General features: G+C 34.7%; 1 protein-coding gene across 1 annotated transcript in view; it reads right to left on the bottom strand.

The window, feature by feature from the left end:
* DNAH9 (dynein axonemal heavy chain 9) overlaps positions 1–19,723 on the bottom strand; it is a 546,775-nt gene that overhangs the window by 72,871 nt on the left and 454,181 nt on the right. The window contains exons 55-56 of the mRNA XM_074225133.1: positions 19,223–19,393; positions 14,032–14,154 (exon numbers count right to left, since the gene is read on the bottom strand). Coding sequence (XP_074081234.1) covers positions 14,032–14,154; positions 19,223–19,393 — 294 coding nt within the window. The remainder of the gene's footprint in view (positions 1–14,031; positions 14,155–19,222; positions 19,394–19,723) is intronic.

The raw sequence follows: 19,723 nt of genomic DNA, 5'->3' as shown, positions 1-19,723 counted from the left end.
CTGGTCAAAATTAAAATTTAAACATAACTGACCATGTTAACAAGAACAGTCAAAATCATATAAATTCAATAGATGTAGAAAAAGGTTTTGACAAAATACAACACCCATTCCTGTTTTTTTAAAAAAGCACTAGAGGGGAGGCTAGGTGGCATAGTGGATAGAGCATTGGCCTTGGCGTGAGGAGTACCTGGGTTCAAATCTGGTTTCAGACACTTAATAATTACCTAGCTGTGTCACCTTGGGCAAACCACTTAACCCTGTTTGCCTTGCAAAAACCTAAAAAAAAGCACTAGAAAATGGAGGACTAAATGGGAGTTTTTCTTAAAATGATAAATAATATCTATGTAAAACCAAGAACAAGTAGTATCATTAATGGAGATATGCTAGAAGCCTTTTCAATAAGATAAGGGAGAAGCAAAGATGTCTATTATCATCATTACTACTCAATATTGTGCTAGAAAAGTTAGTGATAACAATTAGATAAGAGAATAAAAAATTTTTTTTAAGTTATTTAAGGTATTGGGACTAAGTGACATGCCCAGGGTCACACAGCTAGGCGACTATTAAGTGTCTGAGGATTTGAACTCAGGTCCTCCTGAAATCCAGGGGCTGGTGCTTTGTCCACTGTGCCACCTAGCTGCCCCTGAGAAACAAATTTAAACAATAAACAAAGTAATAGGCAAAGAGAAAATAAAAATATTTCTATTTGTAGATGTTATGATAGTTTACTTAAAGCACCTCAGAGACTCCACTTGAAAACTAATTGAAACAATTAGCAACTTTAGCAAAATTGCAGGATATAAAATAAACCCAAACATATTATCTACATTTCTTTATATTACCCATAGAATCCAACAGGAAGACACAGAAAGAGAAATTTAATTTAAAATATATATGTACAGCATATACTTGGGAGTCTGATAAGAAATGCACTGGGACACAACTATAAAAACACTATTTAGATAAAGATGGATAAAATAATTAGACAAAAATGAATTGCTCATGAACAGAATGAGCCAATATAATAAAAATGATAATATCCTAAGTTAATTTACTTATTCAGTGTCATATTCAATGACCTATCCAGGTTACTTAATAGAACAAAAAACCCCAACAAAATTCATTTGAAAGAACAAAAGGTCAAGAACATTAAAGAAATTCATTTAAAAAGTGGGAAAGGTAACTACATACCACTTTAAACTATTTTACAAAGTCGTAGTAATCCAAGCATTTTGGTACTGGTTAAGAAATAGAGAAGAGGGAGAAGAATTTAGAACTGATAATAAAATTGAAATAAAAACCCAACAAAAGAGTGCCTGCAACAAAGCCCAACACACAGTAGTTATTTAATAAAAGTTTGCTGTTTTGTTTTATTGTTCCTTCATAATGTCTTTCACAGTCCTTTCCTCTTCATTCTTAATGTCAATACCCTAGTTTAGTTCCTAGGCTATTATATTTATTTTCTGTGCCTCTTTTTTTTTTTATATTTTTTAAGGCAATGGGGTTAAGTGGCTTGCCCAAGGCCACACAACTAGGTAATTATTAAGTGTCTGAGACCATATTTGAACCCAGGTACTCCTGACTCCAGGGCTGGTGCTTTATCCACTGCACCACCTAGCCGCCCCTTAGGTTATCTTCAAAATTAGTCCAACATCAATTCTTTCAAAATCTCAGTTGGTCAAATGGAAAACTCTTTCAAAAGTAAAATTGACGAATTGGAAAAGGAGCTGCAAAAGATAAATGAAGAAAATTCTTCTCTAAAAAAAAAGAATGGAGTTTGTGGAAACTAATGACCTCATGAGACAACAAGAATCTGTTTAAACAAAACCAAAAAACTCAAAAAAATAGAAGAAAGTGTAAAATACCTCATCAGTAAAACCACTGACCTTGAGAATAGAACCAGGAGAGATGACTTAAGAATCATTAAGTTCCCCTGTAAATATTGAAGAGGAAAAAAAAAACCTGGCCTTAATATTACAGGATTTAGTGATGGAAAATTGCCCTGACATAACGGAAAGAGAGGGCAAAATAGTTATTGAAAGAATACATCAAGCCCCTCTGGAACGGGATCCCCAAATGAAAACACCAAGGAATATTATGGCCAAATTCCAGAACTCTCAGATAAAAGAGAAAATCCTGCAAGCAGCCAGAAAGAAACAATTTAGATACCAAGGAGCCACAGTAAGGATTACACAGGACCTGGCTGCATCAACATTAAGGGATCAAAGGGCCTGGAATGCAATATTCCAAAAAGCAAGGGAGCTTGGAATGCAGCCAAGAATTCACTACTTGGCAAAACTGAGCCTTCTCTTCCAGGGAAAATGATGGATATTTAATGAAATAGGAGATTTCCAATATTTCCTGATGAAAATACCAGAGTTTAATAGAAAATTTGAACTTTAAACAAGGAGACTCAAGAGATACATGAAAAGGTTAAAAAAATGGGGGTAAAGAAAAAAAAAACTGCTATCCAATAAGATGAAACTGGCTATATCCCTATCTGGGAGAAAGATTCCTATAACTCTCAAGAATTATAACTATTAGAGAGAATATACTTAGTCAGAAGTGATGGATACTCATGACTTTTCTGTTACTCAGATAGAACAACAGCATATTGTTTTTAAGGAGGACAATAAAGAGATGGGAAGATGGAGGAAATTGAATGGGGGTAAATCTCATTCCATTAAGAGGTACAAAGGATCTACTGCAACAGAGGGGAAGAAGGGAGGAGGTGAGAACCACCTGAATCTTACTTTTATCAGATTTGATTTAAAGTTAATTTATGAAACTTATCTTACCTTTCAAGTATTAAAAGGGGGAAAGGGGAGGGGGGGAAAGAAAAGGGGAAGTAACAGAAGGAAGGGAAGGAAGAAGGGGCAAAGGGAAAGGGGAAAGAAGGGAAAGGTGGGCTGGACATAGGGAGACAAACCCACTGAAGGTGGTGATTTTCAGAAACAAAATACAGGGGAATATGGATAAAGTGAAAAAGGGGGAAAATACAAACAGAGGGAAGATAGCATGGAGGGCAATAAAGAGCTAGTAATTATAACTTTGAATGTGAATGGGATGAACTTTCCCTTAAAATATAAGCAAATAGTAGAGTGGATTACAAACCAGAAACCTACAATATACTGTTTACAAGAAACTCATCTGAAGCAGAGAGACACATATAGAATAAAGGCAAAAGGTTGGAGCAAAATATATTTTGCTACAGCTGAAGTGAAAAAAAGCAGAAGTAGCAATCCTTATCTCAGAAAAAAGCAGCTGCAAAAATAGATCTCATTAAAAGTGATAAGGAAGGAAACTATATCCTCCTAAAAGGTACCATAGACAATAAAGTAATTTCAGATATGTATGTACCAAATGGTATAGCATCCAAATTCTTAGAGGAGAAGTTGAAGGAGTTACAGGAAGACATAGACAGCAAAACTCTACTGGCGGGAGACCTCAACCTCTCATTCTCAGATTTAGATAAATTTAACCATAAAATAAACAAGAAGGAAATAAAGGAGGTAAATAGATTATTAGAAAAGCTAGGAATGATAGACCTATGGAGGAAATTGAATGGGGATAGAAAGGAATATACTTTTTTTTCTGCAGTACATGGCACTTACACAAAAATTGACCATGCATTAGGGCATAATAAACTAATATTCAATTGCAGAAAGACAGAAATAGTGAATACATCTTTCTCAGATCATAATGCAATAATGGGCCAGGGAGAAATAGACCTAAAACTAATTGGAAACTAAATAAAATCTTTTTTTATTTAATATTTATCCTCATTTTTGTACAAATAATGTAAATAACATCATTTTAAAGGATGAGTGGATCAAACAACAAATTATAGAAAGAATTAATGATTTCATCCTAGATAATGACAATAATCAGACAACATACCAAAACTTATAGGATACAGCCAAAGTAACTGTCAGGGGATATATATTATATCTTTAAATGTTTACATGAATAAATTAGAGAAAGAGGAAATCAATGAACTAAACATGCAACTAAAAAGATTAGAGAAAGAATAAATTAAAAACTGCCAATTAAATATCAAATTAAAAATTCTAAAAATTAAAGTAGAAATTAATAAAATTGAAATCAAGAAAACTTATTGAACTAATAAATAAAACCAAGAGTTGGTTTTATTAAAAAAACCAAAATTGATAAGCCTCTGGTTAATTTGATTAAAAAAAAGAAAGAAGAAAACCAAATTGCTAGTATCATAAATGAAAAAGGTGAACTCACCACCAATGAGGAGGAATTTAAAGTAACAATTCAGAATTATTTTGCCCAACTCTATGTCAATAAATTTGATAATCTAAGTGAATTGTATGAATATTTTTAAAAAAATATAAATTCCCCAGATTAAATGAAGAAGAAATTAAATACCTAAATAACCAGATCTCAGAAAAAGAAATTCATGAAGCCATTATTGAACTCCCTAAGAAAAAATCTCCAGGCCAGATGGATTCACAAGTGAATTCCATCAAACATGTAAGGAACAATTGGTTCCAATTCTATATAAACTATTTGAAATAATAGGGTAAGATGGACTTCTGCCTAACTCTTTCCATGACACCAATATAGTGTTGATACCTAAACCAGGAAGAGTTAAAACAGAAAGAAAATTATAGATTATCTCCCTGATGAATATAGATGCAAAAATCTTAAATAAAATCTTAGCAAAACAACTACAACTAGTTATTACTAGGATAATATGTTATGACAAGTAAGATCTATCCCAGGAATGCAGGGTTGGTTCAATATCAGGAAAACTATCAGTACAATTAATTATATCAATAAAAATCTATGAGAAATCATATGATTATATCAATAGATGCTGAAAAAGCTTTTGACAAAATACAGCACCCACTCCTACTAAAAATAGTGGAGAGCATAGGAATAGATTGATTGTTCCTTAGAATAATAAGCAGTATCTATCTGAAACCATCAACAAGCATTATATTCAATGGAGACAGACTACAGGCATTCCCAATAAGATCAGGAGTGAAAAAGGATGCTCATTATTTTTTTTGTTTTTGTTTAAAGATTTTATTTATTTTGAGTTTTACAATTTTTCCCCTAATCTTACTTCCCTCCCCTCACCCCCCACAGAAGGCAACTTGTCAGTCTTTGCATTGTTTCCATGGTATACATTGATCCAAATTGAATGTGATGAGAGAGAAATCATATCCTTAAGGAAGAAACATAAAGTATAAGAGATAGGAAGATCAGACAATAAGATATCAATTTTTTTTTTCCTAAATTAAAGGGAATAGTCCTTGGTCTTTGTTCAAACTCCACAGTTCTTTCTCTGGATACAGATGATATTCTCCATTGCAGATAGCCCCAAATTGTCCCTGCACTGTTAGAATCAGCAAGTCCATCAAGGTTGATCATCCCCCTCATGTTGCTGTTAGGGTGCACAGTGTTTTTCTGATTCTGCTTATCTCATTCAGCATCAGTTCATGCAAATCCTTCCAGACTTCCCTGAATTCCCATTCCTCCTGGTTTCTAATAGAACAATAGTGTTCCATGACATACATATACCACAGTTTGCTAAGACATTCCCCAATTGAAGGACATTCACTCAATTTCCAATTCTCTGTCATGACAAACAGGACAATATTATTGCTGCTACTATTCAATATTGTATTAGAAATGTTAGCTTCAGCAATAAGAGAAGAAAAAGAAATCAAAGAATTAGAATTGGGAAGGAAGAGACAAAACTCTCACTCTTTGCAGATGATATGATGGTATACTTAGAAAATCCCAAGAAATCATCCAAAAAAACTACTGGAAACAATTAGCAATTTTAGCAAAGTTGCAGGATATAAAATAAACCCTCATAAATCCTCAACTTTTCTATATATGACTAGCAAGATACAGCAGGAAGAGCTAGAAAGAGAAATCCCATTCAAAGTAACCTCAGACAATAGAAAATACCTGAGAGTCTACCTTCCAAAGCAGACTCAGAAACTTTTTGAAAACAGTTACAAAACACTTCTCGTACAAATTAAATCAAATTTAAATAACTGGGCAAATATGAACTGCTTGTAGATAGGTCAAGCTAATATAATAAAAATGACAGTTCTATCTAATTTAAACTACTTATTTAATGCCATACCAATCAAAGTTCCAAAAAATTACTTTAATGAGTTAGAAAAAATTGTAAGTAAATTCATATAGAGAAATAAAAAGTCAAGAATTTCCAGGGATTTAATGAAAAAAAGTGCAAAAGAGGGTGGCTTAGCCCCACCAGATCTAAAATTATAGTACAAAGCATCTGTCATCAAAACTGTCTAGTATTGGCTAAGAAATAGAGTGGTAGTTTAGTGGAATAAACTAGTTGCAATAGCAGGAAATCATTATAATAATCTGTTGCTTGATAAACCCAAAGAGTCCAGCTTTTGGGACAAAACTCTCTCTTTAATAAAAACTGTTGGGAAATTGGAAGTTAGTCTGGCAGAAACTTGGACTAGACCAACATCTCACACCCTATACCAAGATAAAATCAAAATGGATACAGGATTTAGACATAAAAAACAATATTATAAGCGATCAAGGAATAGTTAGCTTGTCAGATCTATGGAAAGGGAAGCAGTTTATGATCAAGGAAGAGATGGATGAATATCATTTAAGAACAAACTAGATAATTTTGATTACATTAAATTAAAAAAGCTTTTTCACAGACAAAACCACTGTAATTAAGATCAAAAGAAATGCAGTAAATTGGGAAACAATTTTTACAACTAGTATTTCTGATAAAGGACTCATTTCTAAAATGTACAGAGATCTGAGTCAAATTTAAAAAAAAAACCAAGCCATTCTCCAATTGACAAGTGGTTAAAGGATATATAAAGGCAATTTACAGATGAGGAAATCAAATGTTCCATAGTCATATGAAAAATTGCTCTAAATCACTACTTATTAGAGAAATGCAAATTAAAGCATCTCTGAGGTACCACTTCACACCTCTCAAGACTGGCCAATATGATCAGCAAGAACAATCATTAATGTTGGAAGGAATGTGGGAAATATGAGACACTAATACATTGTTGGTGGAGATGTGAACTCATCCAACCTTTCTGGAGAGCAATTTGGAATTATGCCCAAAGGGCAACAAAAATGTGCACAGCCTTTGATCCAGCAATACAACTACTGGGCCTATACCCTGAAGAGATCATGAAAAAGGCTAAAAACCATCACTTGTACAAAAATATTCTAGCAGCCCTGTTCATGGTGGCAAAGAATTGGAAACTGAGTGAAGGTCCAATTGGGGAATGGCTGAACAAATTGCAGAACACTATTGTTCTATTAGAAATCAGGAGGGATGGGAATTCAAGGAAGCTTGGAGGGATTTGCATGAACTGATGCTGAGTGAGATGAGCAGAACCAGAAGAACATTGTACACCCTTACAGCAACATGGAGGTGATGATCAACCTTAATGCATTTGCTCATTCCATCAGTGCAACAATCAGGAACAATTTTGGGGTATCTGTGATGGAGAATACCATCTGTATTCAGAGAAAGAATTGTGGAGTTGGAACAAAGAGCCAAGACTATTATCTTTAATTTAAAAAATCCATTATCTTATTATGTAATTTTGCTATCTCTTATACTTAATTTTTTTCCTTTAAGGATATGATTTCTCTCTCATCACACATTTAACTTAGATTAATGTATATCGTGGAACCTATGTAAAGACTAACAGTCTGCCTTTTGTGGGGGGTGGGGGAAGGGAAGTGAGATTGGGGAAAAATTGCAAAGTTCAATACAAATAAATAAATCTCCTTAAAAAAGAAAAGAAAAATTGTAGCAGAAAAAATAGATCTGAGAACCATCAGCATAGATATTGTCATTAAATCTATGGGACTTGATTAGATTATCAAGTGAAATAGTATAGTGTAAAAAGAGAAAAGGACTTGCACAGAACCTTGAGGGACACCTATGTTATAGGGCATGATCTGGAGGAGGATTCTGTAGAGAAGACTGAGAAGTAGTAGTTAGGAGGAGAACCACTAAATTCACCACTTTTAGAGGAAGCTTTTCCCAAACTCTCTTAATTCCAATATTTTCCTTTTTAAAGTTATCTCCTATTTATCCTGAATATAGCTTTTTTTTTGTACATACTTGTTTGCTTGTTGTCTCATTAGATTGTGAGGTCCTTGATGACAGGGGATGTCTTTTGCCTCTCTTTATATCTCCCTAGTCTTAGTATATTCTGGCATATACATAGTAGGTGCTTAAAAATGTTTATTGACTGACGTCTTACAGGTGTAGAGAATATGTACATATACAGACTATATACTACACAAACTAATGTTTGGAAGGGTGAGGGAGAAAGTAAAAGCATCCAGAGCAAAAAAAGGAATCAAGAAAGTTTTCATGGAGGAAGCTAAATTGTGAAAGAACTAAGAATTCCAAGGAGGTAAGGAAGGAATGAGGGCTTGAGAGTATAAAGGTTTAGAGATGAGAGATGTACCATTTTGAGCAAAAGTAAGACCATACAAGGCAAATAAAGGCAAAAGCAGACAAATTGGAATTTACTACCTGACTCAGGAGACAATTCCTCTTAATTCATGTAATATGTGGCTTTTGGATGGGATGAGGAGAGGGAAGGAAACTTTTCAATTCCATCTAAAATATGAATATAAAATACCAAGTTTACCAACCAAAAAGCTAGCAGGAAGACATGTGGAAAATTACACTGTCTGAGAGTCATTTCCATCTGAGACAGCTAGGTGTTGAAATAAAAAGCTGAACTTGGAATCAGGAAGAACTGAGTTTGAATTCTGCTTTAGTCACTTAATATTTGTGTGAACAAAGTGGGCAAAACATTTATCCTCTCCCTTTGTTTCTTCATCTTTAAAATGGGGATAAAAGAGGTTAATAAAAGGATAATAAAAATAAAAGGATAATAAAAGGTTGTAATGAGGAGCCAATAAAATAACGTAACATGTACAAAGTGTATATGTACAAACCTTCAAGTGCTACCTAAGTGATAGTTTAAAAGACAGACTTCATTTGAGTTCCATTTTGAACATGACATTTAATCAATCCCATGGAAGAGGAAGAATTTCCATTCTCCTACTAAGCTAAATAGAAACCATGACTAATTAAGCTAATTATATCAGACCGTGTGCAAAAGACAATTGGGATAATTGGTATCCATAGTAACTGGTTCTGCTCAAAGGCTAATAAAGTAATATAGAACAGATTAGATTCACCAGTGAAGTATACAATATGCCTATTACTTATTTGTATGTGTGTGTGTGTGTGTGTGTGTGTGTGTGTGTGTGTGTGTGTATGTGTGTGTGTGACATTTAATGGAACTCAGATAAACCCTTACAGAAGTCAACAATAAAGGTTTAGGGACCATTTTAATAGTTTTTCTTAACTTGAGATTTATTTCTTCTAGTAAATCCATGGAATCTAGCTTTATGAGTCAATAGTTCTAGTTTTAATTATTTTAATCTTTGAAATGTTAACTTTATTTGCTTGTGTTAAAAACACCTGAATATCTAGGAATACCAAAATCATAGCTATCCATCAACATTTCATTCAAATGTTACTTCCTCAGTGAAGTTTTCTTTACCTGATCCTACTCCACTCTTGCCATTCAGAAATAATGACAGACTCTCTAATTTTCCTAGAGAATTTTATTTTAAAACTCCTATATGATTATCATATTTCATTTTGCATTATAGTTATTTTGTTATATCTCCCCTTTTTCCCCTTTCCCCACTGGATTTCAACCTCCATTAGGGCAAGTTGATATCTTATTTTCTGGATTCTCAATAAGTACCTAACAGACAAACTGATTTACATTAGGTATTTAAAGAAAACTGTTAAAATGAATTCAATGTGAACATAGTAAAGATTTTGAAACTGTAAATTAAACTGTCCATGATATTTCAGTATTAGAGATTAGATATTTCTAGTATTAGAGCCAATAAGACTTGGGTTTAAGTTCTGCCTTTGACAAATACAGTCCAAATGACTGTGGGTAAATCAGAGGTTAAACTTCTCAGAACTCTAGCCCCCCCCCCCAAGACTATAAATTGCAGAAAATTTGCTGCCATGAATTGGTAAGGGGAATTTCTCATACCACTGGACACCTATATCACTGGTCCATACCCTAACTCTAACCTTATTCCTATCCCTTTCCCTAATGTTTCACTCCTTAATTCCTGTACAGTACCAATATTTGATGGAGAGTGAACTAGGACCAGTTAACTTACTGACCCAGAAAAGGAGTTTCAATTCAACAAGCCTCACTTTACTCAAGTTGAACATCATTCAGGGTGTTATAAATTCACCACATCTTAAAAGAAGGCGAATGGAAAGAAGTAAAATTAACTTTGAGTTTTAATAAGTAGAACTAATAGAACATTACAGAATGAAAAGTATTCAGGTTAGCAGAACTTTTATTTGAAATGACTCTGGTAGCAAAAAAAAAGGTTTTCTCATTTGGGCAGTTGAAATGAAATCTAATGGTTTTATGGTTATTGAATAATGTTAAATGGTTCATTTCTGCTAGATCAGGATCCATTATGGTATGCCTTATAGAATGGACAGATTTCCTCCTATAGACTACAATATGTAACAGGTAATTGAATTCAATGCCAAATACTCCTTTCTAACTAAAGGTCTTTTCCATGTTATGAAAACAGATTGTCTCTGAATTATTTTCCAATTGAATTTGCAATGAGGGCAAAAGTCAAGGAATATATCTTCCAGGCTCCAGAATGTCTGTCTCCCAGTATCCATTGAATAACTGAATCTGAAGATGAAATCTAGAGAGATTAAGGATGTACTCAGAAATTCACACTGTTAATGATTTTTGAGCTCGACTAAGAAAAAAATTCTCTGGGAAGATTTCCCTAGAAGTGACTGGAAGAAGGAACTACATCTAGTTGCATATTTCTCCCTGCCTCCTCCCCGAAATCCAGTGATTTCATCAGTAGATGGAACTCAATATAGAGAGACTAGAACTGAGAATCATCTACACAGAAATGGCAATTGTACTGAAAGAAAGCAATGAGGTCATCTAGAATAAAAAGATTCCAAAATATAGAGACCAAAGAGGGGGTGATCCAAAAATTGTTGGAATTGCATGAGGTCCCATATCATTCCTCATTATATTGTTAGTTATCAGAGTGGTCCTAAAGACACATTCAAAGATTCTATAGAAAAATGAACTGAAGTTCCTATTCTTTCATTCATTTACAAAAATAGCTGTTTTTGTCTACCTGTGTAAGTGTCCAAAGGATACAAATTGTTCATGATATCAATTTACCCCAGGACCTTTTTTATATGGATTCCACTAAAAAGGTAGGAAAAAATAAAAATAACTCACACTTACGAAGTGTTTTAATATTTGCAAAGAGCTCTACATCATTTCATTTTATTCTCTCAGCATTATTCCATTTTATCCTCTCAACAACCCTGTGAAGTAGATTTTGTAATTTCCCAGTTTTATAGATCAGGAAACTGAGGCTAGCTGTTAAAGTAAGTAGGGGGTGTGTGAAATCTTCCTCTGATTTCAAACCCATCTCTTCTCACTGCAACATGTTGCAGTGAATTTCCTCCTTGAAAATCTTTCACTGAACCCCACAATCCCTCAACTATCAGTCTCTATCTCTATTCTCTTTCACAGTCAAACTCCTAAAAAAGTTAATCACTCACCTCCATTTTCTTATCCCACACTCACTTCTCAGCTCTTGAAATTTGGCTTCCACACATACTACTCCTTGGAAACTGTTCTCTTTAAGCTTGCCAGTGATCTTTTTACTGCTAAATCCAATGCTTTCCTCAGATTGTGAAATTAACTTGTCCTCTCTGAAGAGTTTGACATTACTCACTTTGGTGGACCAAGCCCAGGGTCCTAAGCTTCAAGAATAGTAGTCTAATTTAGGGAAGCAGTTCTTGTGGATAAGGTGGTCTGTTATCCTTGGTAACAACAACACCAGTCTCTGACCATCTGTCAACAATATGTGTGTAAGCTTAGGAGCCACAGGAGCAGCAATACCCCCTTCTTTGCCTCTCTTCCATTCCACTAACCTTGCTTCCATCCTAGCCTTCATGACTATCATCCAGAGAAATATTCCTTGTGGACTTTTGCCCTGATTATTTCTCTATAGGTGCTGTGGGATCCATCTTTTGAAAATCACAACTATTGAAGACCTCCCCAAAAGTTCTTACTACCAAGGTATTTGGTACTTTTAACATCATAAACATATATGGTTTTGTTGATGAAAATATCCTTACAGAAGATTAATTACCATTTGTTTTGCCTTTGTACCCAAAGGAACATGGGGATCTTTCCATTAAATCTTCACCATATAGAGAGTCTCCTTTTTTAGAATGGGATCTCTGGAGAGTAAGGACAATTTTGCTTTTTTAATTGTCACTTTCTCCTTTAATATACTGTTTTTCATGTAATAAACATTCTCTTTCATTCATTCCAGTCACACATGTGAGAAAAGTTTAGAAGTAGAATTTATAGGATTTGGTAACCCAGGAGATAGAGCAGATAGAATGTTGGATTTTTAGTCATGCAGGCAAGTTCAAATCTGATGACCTCAGGTTTTGTGACCTTTAATTTCTGACTACTTCAGTTTTTTTTATCTGTAAAGTGGGTATGAGCTATATAAATTTTAGATGTTGTATTATTACTTTCTATAAAATATTTTTAAAACCCTGTGTTTTGTGAGGCAAAAATGACACCAATATTTCATAAAGTATATATAAATACTGTTATTATTACCTATTGTTGGTTGGATATAGAAAGTTGGATAGACAGAAGGGTCCATGGGTGTTGAGTCCCTTTCTGGACTCCTTCAATCTTTCCCAGATGAATGTTGGAGGGGCGGGAGACAAGGAAGACAAGTATGATAGGTTCTCCAAGATTCCCAAGTACTCCAAAGTCTCCAAGGTCTCCCTTTATTTACCAAAACACCCATGCTTAAATACCTCTCCAGTCTCTAACCCACTCCCACTCCCGGGGCACCTAGCAAAATAAGGCTCTTGTGCTTAAGGATGCCAGGTGATGATAGTTTATAGTGCTCCCTCACACAACAGTTCCTAACACATGGGCAATAATCAGAAATCACAGTAGATGATGATATTCAGGACAAAATGGTGCTAGTTAGGTATCACAATCACAGTTAAATAGAGCTTGCCATGTCCGAATTGTGTTTTTCTCCCCACTTTTCCATTGAGTCTGACACTAACCAGTGATCCAGATGTATGTTTCATTGCTTTGCTATACTAAAATTTCAATGGAAGAGATCACAGTAGTAAGATGACTAGCATGAGCATAGCATAGCAAAGAAGCAAGAAGAAATCTTTGGATATGCTAGATTATTCTTTGCCAGAGGCACATGCAGAAGTAGGCTAATACCCTTTTACAAGTAATACAAAGCAAGTGCATGGACTTTAGAGTGGGGGTATTATTACTACTTAAAGGAAATCCACTGTCTAAGACTGGGGTAGGGAATCTTTTTTGCTGCCAAGGGACATTTGGATATTTAGAACATTTTATACATTATAGATGGTCTATATAGAGTGCACTATAGATAGTGCTATATTTGGTCAAATATTTAATTAGTTTACCCCTAAAAAGCTACTAGGTTTATTGAATTTTGAGTCCCATTTGCAGTTGCCTTGACAATGCCAGACTAATACATACTCTAGGTTGGAGGTTTCCCACCCTTTGTCTAAGAGGTAGGTAATAAGTTGGAAGAATGGCCCTGAGGACTTCACCACTCATTCCTCCATTCTGAGGCTGCATATAGTCATCACTTTAAGACAAAGTACTGCTATAGGACAAGCTGCTACACAAAGGTTATCTCTTATGGTGCTAAAGGAATGCTTAAAGTATTTAGGGATGAGTTTTGCTTTGTGTTGAATGTGATGAGTGGGTAGAAGGATACAGAATCCCTCCCTTATCTTCTAAAGCCATAATGATCAATAATAGTGAAGCATTTAGGGAGAACCTTAAATGGTATAATACTAACCTTGATGCCACCCCATGATTGGTGGGAGAGGAAATCTACAGGACTAAGGATTCCAGATTGTGCTGGGTACCGAAGAAGGAAGTCCAATTCAACAGTACTGATTTCCTGGTTCATTAGAAGCACCTACAAAAATTGAATATGTATTCATATAATTTCTAATAGCTTATGTATTTTCTCAGAGATATCATATGCCTATTTGCTTCTTAAACAAGGTTATATTTGTTTTAGTTAGTCCCACTCCTATCACTGGAGCCATTCTATTAAATTTTGTTCTTTTTTTTTTTTTTTTAGGTTTTTGCAAGGCAAACAGGTTTAAGTGGCTTGCCCAAGGCCACACAGCTAGGTAATTATTAAGTGTCTGAGACCGGATTTGAACCCAGGTACTCCTGACTCCAGGGCTGATGCTTTATCCACTGCGCTACCTAGCTGCCCCTAAATTTTGTTCTTAAGGAGGTCTGGAGTAAGGTTAGCATCATTTACACGCCCCCCCCCCCCCCCATACTTCTTTGGGTCTTTCTATCATGCCTTCCTTCCCCAGGAAATCCATCATTGGAAATCTCATTATGCTGCAAAAAGGAATTTGCTACATATCAGCATTTTCTGCCTTCTTATTGAACTTTTTGACTGTAGGGCAGGAGCATAGACTCAAGGGTCTCTATTAAAAGAGTTTTCTCATTTCCTACTAACTATACTGCTTTTTAAGAGGTCTATAATGGCCTTGTATAAGATAGATACTTTTCTCTCTTCTAAAACCCCTCTCAGTTTTTCAACTTCCTTTTGTAAATTATCTTCTTCCATTAGATTGTGAGTTCTTTGAGGGCAGGGACTATTTTTTTTTATTTGTATTTGTATCTCCAACACTTAGCAAAGTGTCTGACACATTAGTTAAGTGCCTATGTTATAGGCACTATGTTATAGTGTTTCAGGGGGAAAAAGAAAATAATTTGAAAATATGCTTTCTATCCAGATATTTATTAAATATTTACCTTGTACAAGGCACTGTGCTAAATACTGGAATACCAAAAAAAAGCAAAAATAACCTCTATTCTCAAGGAGCTCAAATTCTATGAAAGAGTTTATGGTCTATTATGGAGATGAATCATGCATATGAAATGCTTATACTCTTTACAAAGTAGCTAGATAAATAGAAAACAATGAATATATGCATAAGCACTGAAGATGAAAAGAAGAATGAAAATTTGGGAGGGGAAAAGAAGGGAGTGATTAATCTAGAAAAACTTTTTGAAAGAACTTAGTTTTGAATTAGGCCTTTTTTTTTAAGTTTTTGTGAGGCAAATGGGGTTAAGTGGCTTGCCCAAGGCCACACAGCTAGGTAATTAAGTGTCTGAGGATGGATTTGAACTCAGGTATTCCTGACTCCAGGGCCAGTGTTCTATTCACTGCACCACCTAGCTACCCTTGAATTAGGTCTTTTTAAAAAAAATGTAATTTTTCTCTTTTATTCTTTATTTTACTTCCTTAAGGATATGATTTCTCTCTCATCACATTCAACTTAGATCAATATATACCATGGAAACAATGTAAAGACTAACAGACTGCCTTCTGGGGTGGGGAGGGAAGAAAGATTAGGGGAAAAACTATAAAACTCAAAATAAATAAAATCTTTCTAAAAAATTTTTTTTTATTGAATTAGGGTCTTAAAGGAAGGGTGACCTTGGATAAGTTACATTCTCTTTGGGTATTCATTTTTTCTTCCATAAATCATGAAGCTTAGACTAGATATACTCTTAAGTTCCTTCCAGTTCATTTCTATAATTATTTCATCCTGTAAATAATGGACATGAATTTCCAGAAAAGAAAGGAAGAACATTTCAGGAAGTGGATGATACAGTCAGAGAAAAGAATTAGCAAAATACTAGTAGGGCATGTCAAACAATTTGCTTTAGTCAGATAACATTTGGGAGTGGGAGAAATTGTTCTATTTGTTGAATTTAATTATGTGAAGTCAAGTTCTTAAACTTCATAGTCCTCCTCTGAAACCTCATCATGGCATGAGGTGATCCTGTTTTCTCAAAGACTGGACCAGTAGACACAAGGTTATAGAGCCTCCCAAGTTGGCCAGGTGTGAAGTATCAGCGAAATGATGGACCAGGCTTTTAATAATTCCAAGATCAGCTCAAATTTGAAGAGAATCATTACCACATTGACCAGAGGGTGATGAAATTTTTGGACTTGGTAAATCTTTTAGACCGTCTATCAATTAAGCCCTAGAAGAATTATGTTTTGGAAGGTGAAAGGAAGAAGCAGTCACACCAGCAAAATCACATATCCTAGAGGCATTGAAATTTAGTCAAATTATCCTTAGAATATTCATATTTTATCAGTTCTTGATGATGTGGGAACTTCTCTATGAATATAGAGCAAAACTCCAAACTTTCTCATCCTGTGCAATTATTCTGACAGTTTCAACATTGTGATTAATATCATTTGATTCCCCTTCTTCTCTTAAAGTACTTTGACCCTCCAATTGATTTTGCTTAATCTGTTTTGTTTCAACTCTGTAAAGAATCTATAGCCTTTTAATTCCTTAACCTAAAGGCTATCCCAAGCAAGAGGATACCTAATTGACTTACTTCATGGAGCAGGGGAGAGTCAAAGTTTCCTACTTGTTGCAAATGGATAAATAATGGATTGTGAGGGTTCAGAGGAAGGGGGGAAATGGGGATGAGGGTGGCATATATTGGAAGAATCTCTGCAACAGTAATCCCTGTGTGGGTTCCAAAGCACAAGCTTGTGGGTTCTAATGAAGCATGGAGGTTAGTCAAGAAAGAATATTGAATGATATTTGACAATTAGAATTAGTGTTTTCAAGTGTTTTATTTTGTAAGACTTTGCTGTTTTACTTGTCCTGATGGTTCATTTATACTTATTTTAGCAATGAAATGCAATTTCTAGGGATTTTTTAATCATTAGTTGGTACTTTATTTTGTTGGTGATGCAACCTAGAACAGAACTAAGATTCTTAGGAGCTTTTGAATTTTTTTCCTGATAATTTTCATTGAGTAATAGAAAGGGGGTAATACCAGACTGAGGGATATCTTCTTGATGCCACTAACTTTCTTTCTTTTATTTTATTTTTTTAGGTTTTTGCAAGGCAAACGGGGTTAAGTGGCTTGCCTAAGGCCACACAGCTAGGTAATTATTAAGTGTCTGAGACCGGATTTGAACCCAGGTACTCCTGACTCCAAATCCGGTGCTTTATCCACTACGCCACCTAGCCGCCCCTACCACTAACTTTCAATTTTGTTTTTTTATTATCCTTGCCTAGCATAATACCTAGCATACAGTGGGCACTTAAAAAGTGTGTTGATTGCTCAGCCTTTGAGTTTAAGCCCTTCTGCACTTAGCTAGACTAGTTTATAGACAACAAATTCATTAAGTTGCCAGGTTCATTCATACTTGTAGCTTTTACATCTTGGTAGGACAGGTCAGAGTTTGCATCAAATAAGAATATATTTTGAAAACCTAATGTTACCTCCATGTCTCAGGGGGAGTAGAAATTTTTTTTTTTAGGTTTTTGCAAGGCAAATGGGGTTAAGTGGCTTGCCCAAGGCCACACAGCTAGGTAATTATTAAGTGTCTGAGGTTGGAGTTGAACTCAGGTACTCCTGACTCCAGGGCCGGTGCTCTAGTCACTGTGCCACCTAGCCGCCCCTGGGAATAGAGCTTTCAAAAAAATTAGAATATTAATAAAGAAAAATTTAGTCAATAAACTTTAAAAAGTATCAAGTAGTACCCAGACTATAATCTGGGATAAATGAAGGGAGTGGAATATATTATAGCTACAATCTCTTCTGGTATTAATATTTTTATAGATCTATGCCTCCTTGAGCCTAAAGTAGAAAAGAAGTTGCAATATGTAGGTTCAATATTTATTAGAATGGAAATATATAAGATCTACCACAAATAAAGTAATATATGAAAATATTGTAAGATCCATTTGCCATGTATGTATAGGGTGGATTGGATATAGAATATAGATTGTAATTAGAGGACTTTTGCTGTTTATTCCTGGGTGTTTATAATTAACTCACCTCACTATTTTAGACCTCAGGTGTCTTTTTTTGTAAAATTTGGGTATTAGACTAGATTATTTTTAAGATTCTTTCTAGCACCAAATTCTACTATCTTATAAGATGGTGTATGCTTGGATCTTTCAATCCTAAACCTCTGCCTAATGATTCATGGGCAATCTGGCTATGATCAGAGAAAAAAGTTTAAAACATGTAGATAAACACATTTTCCTCCCTATAAATGTATTTTCATATACATTCACATACATACATGGATATATAGGTAGATATATGTCTATCTATCTATCTATCTATCTATCTATCTATCTATCCCATCAAAGTTTTAATCCTATATTTCTGATCAAAAATTGTTTTATCAGCCTTTAATTGAAGTTTGTAAATCTGAATGTTAGCTTCTACCCTCTGCAAGGTCTGAGGTTTCTCTAATTATAAATCTGAATGCAGTCACTGTCTGTGTGAAATAGCCTGTTTCCCCTCTAATTGCATCTGCAAGGTTGAGTTTCACAGTTATGTAAACAATCAGAGAAAGACCATTCTGAGAAAGAGGAAACTGTTCTGGTTATCTAGATAAGAGACTGAATAAATTCTTCTACTTATGACATTTTGGAAAGGGAGAAATTCCAATGTTTTATATGTGTATATCGTATCTTATAGTTACATTAAATATCAAGTCAGAAGAGGAGACAGTAGTCCTGTTGTTAATTGGATCTTTGTCAGTTCTGACATAGAACAGTCCTTAGGAAGAGTTAGAGAATCATAATCAATGACACCTTTATGCACAAATGTGTAACCTGATTGACTGACTGCTAAAATTTTATAATCTTTTGTTAAATAAATATTGTTCATTCATTAAGCTCTGGTTGATTGCTTTGATGAGATCAACAACCATGGATTTGGTAAGATCCTACAGAATAAAAGTTCATTTATAAAATTAACTTTTTTTGTTATTTCATTTTAGACTAAGAAAATTATGGTTAACACTCCAATGGTTAGGATCCTTAGCATAGTAACTGTTTTTACCCATAAAAACATATTTCTCTAGGACCTCAAGTTACTCGGCAGTTTTACCCCCCAACCCCCTCAAAAAACAAAATCTAAAACCAAAAGCATCCCTTCAAATTAAATCTTGTGCTTACTTGAAAGGTGAGTTGGGTTATATAAGTCAGTTTGTCACATTCAAAAAGCCCTCGGGTGGTATACTGATACACAGAGAAGGTAATATTATCAATCAAACTGGATACTCTCTGTTGGAGGTTTTCACTGGGATCAGTCCTTTGCACAGCTTTTTGGAAGACAGTGCTGAATGCCTAGAAGGGTCAGAGTTTGGTAAGAGTTAGCTTCAAAATGTGATCATGTGATTGAACTTTTGAAAATGAGCACAAATGTCTTGTTTCCCTTGGAGAGGTGGAGGACTCTAGAAGAAAGACACTGTAATTGCTGTTAGATATGGCCATTGGACTTATTGGCTTTTATTCTTTTTGTTGGATTGTTTTGTTTATTATTTAAGGCACTAAAATACAAAATAAGGGATTTAAATTAAGAGCTACAAAGAAATCAAGAAAACACAGATTCAGATGGGTAGGATCTGAATGCAAGTCTTGCCCCATCCACTTCATCAAGTTGGGCTACTCTTAGGC

The sequence above is a fragment of the Macrotis lagotis genome, chromosome 2 (genome assembly GCF_037893015.1).
Source record: "Macrotis lagotis isolate mMagLag1 chromosome 2, bilby.v1.9.chrom.fasta, whole genome shotgun sequence".
Lineage (NCBI taxonomy): Eukaryota > Metazoa > Chordata > Mammalia > Peramelemorphia > Peramelidae > Macrotis > Macrotis lagotis.
The sequence above is the reverse complement of the archived record's forward strand: the minus strand, read 5'-3'. Positions and strand labels throughout refer to the sequence as shown.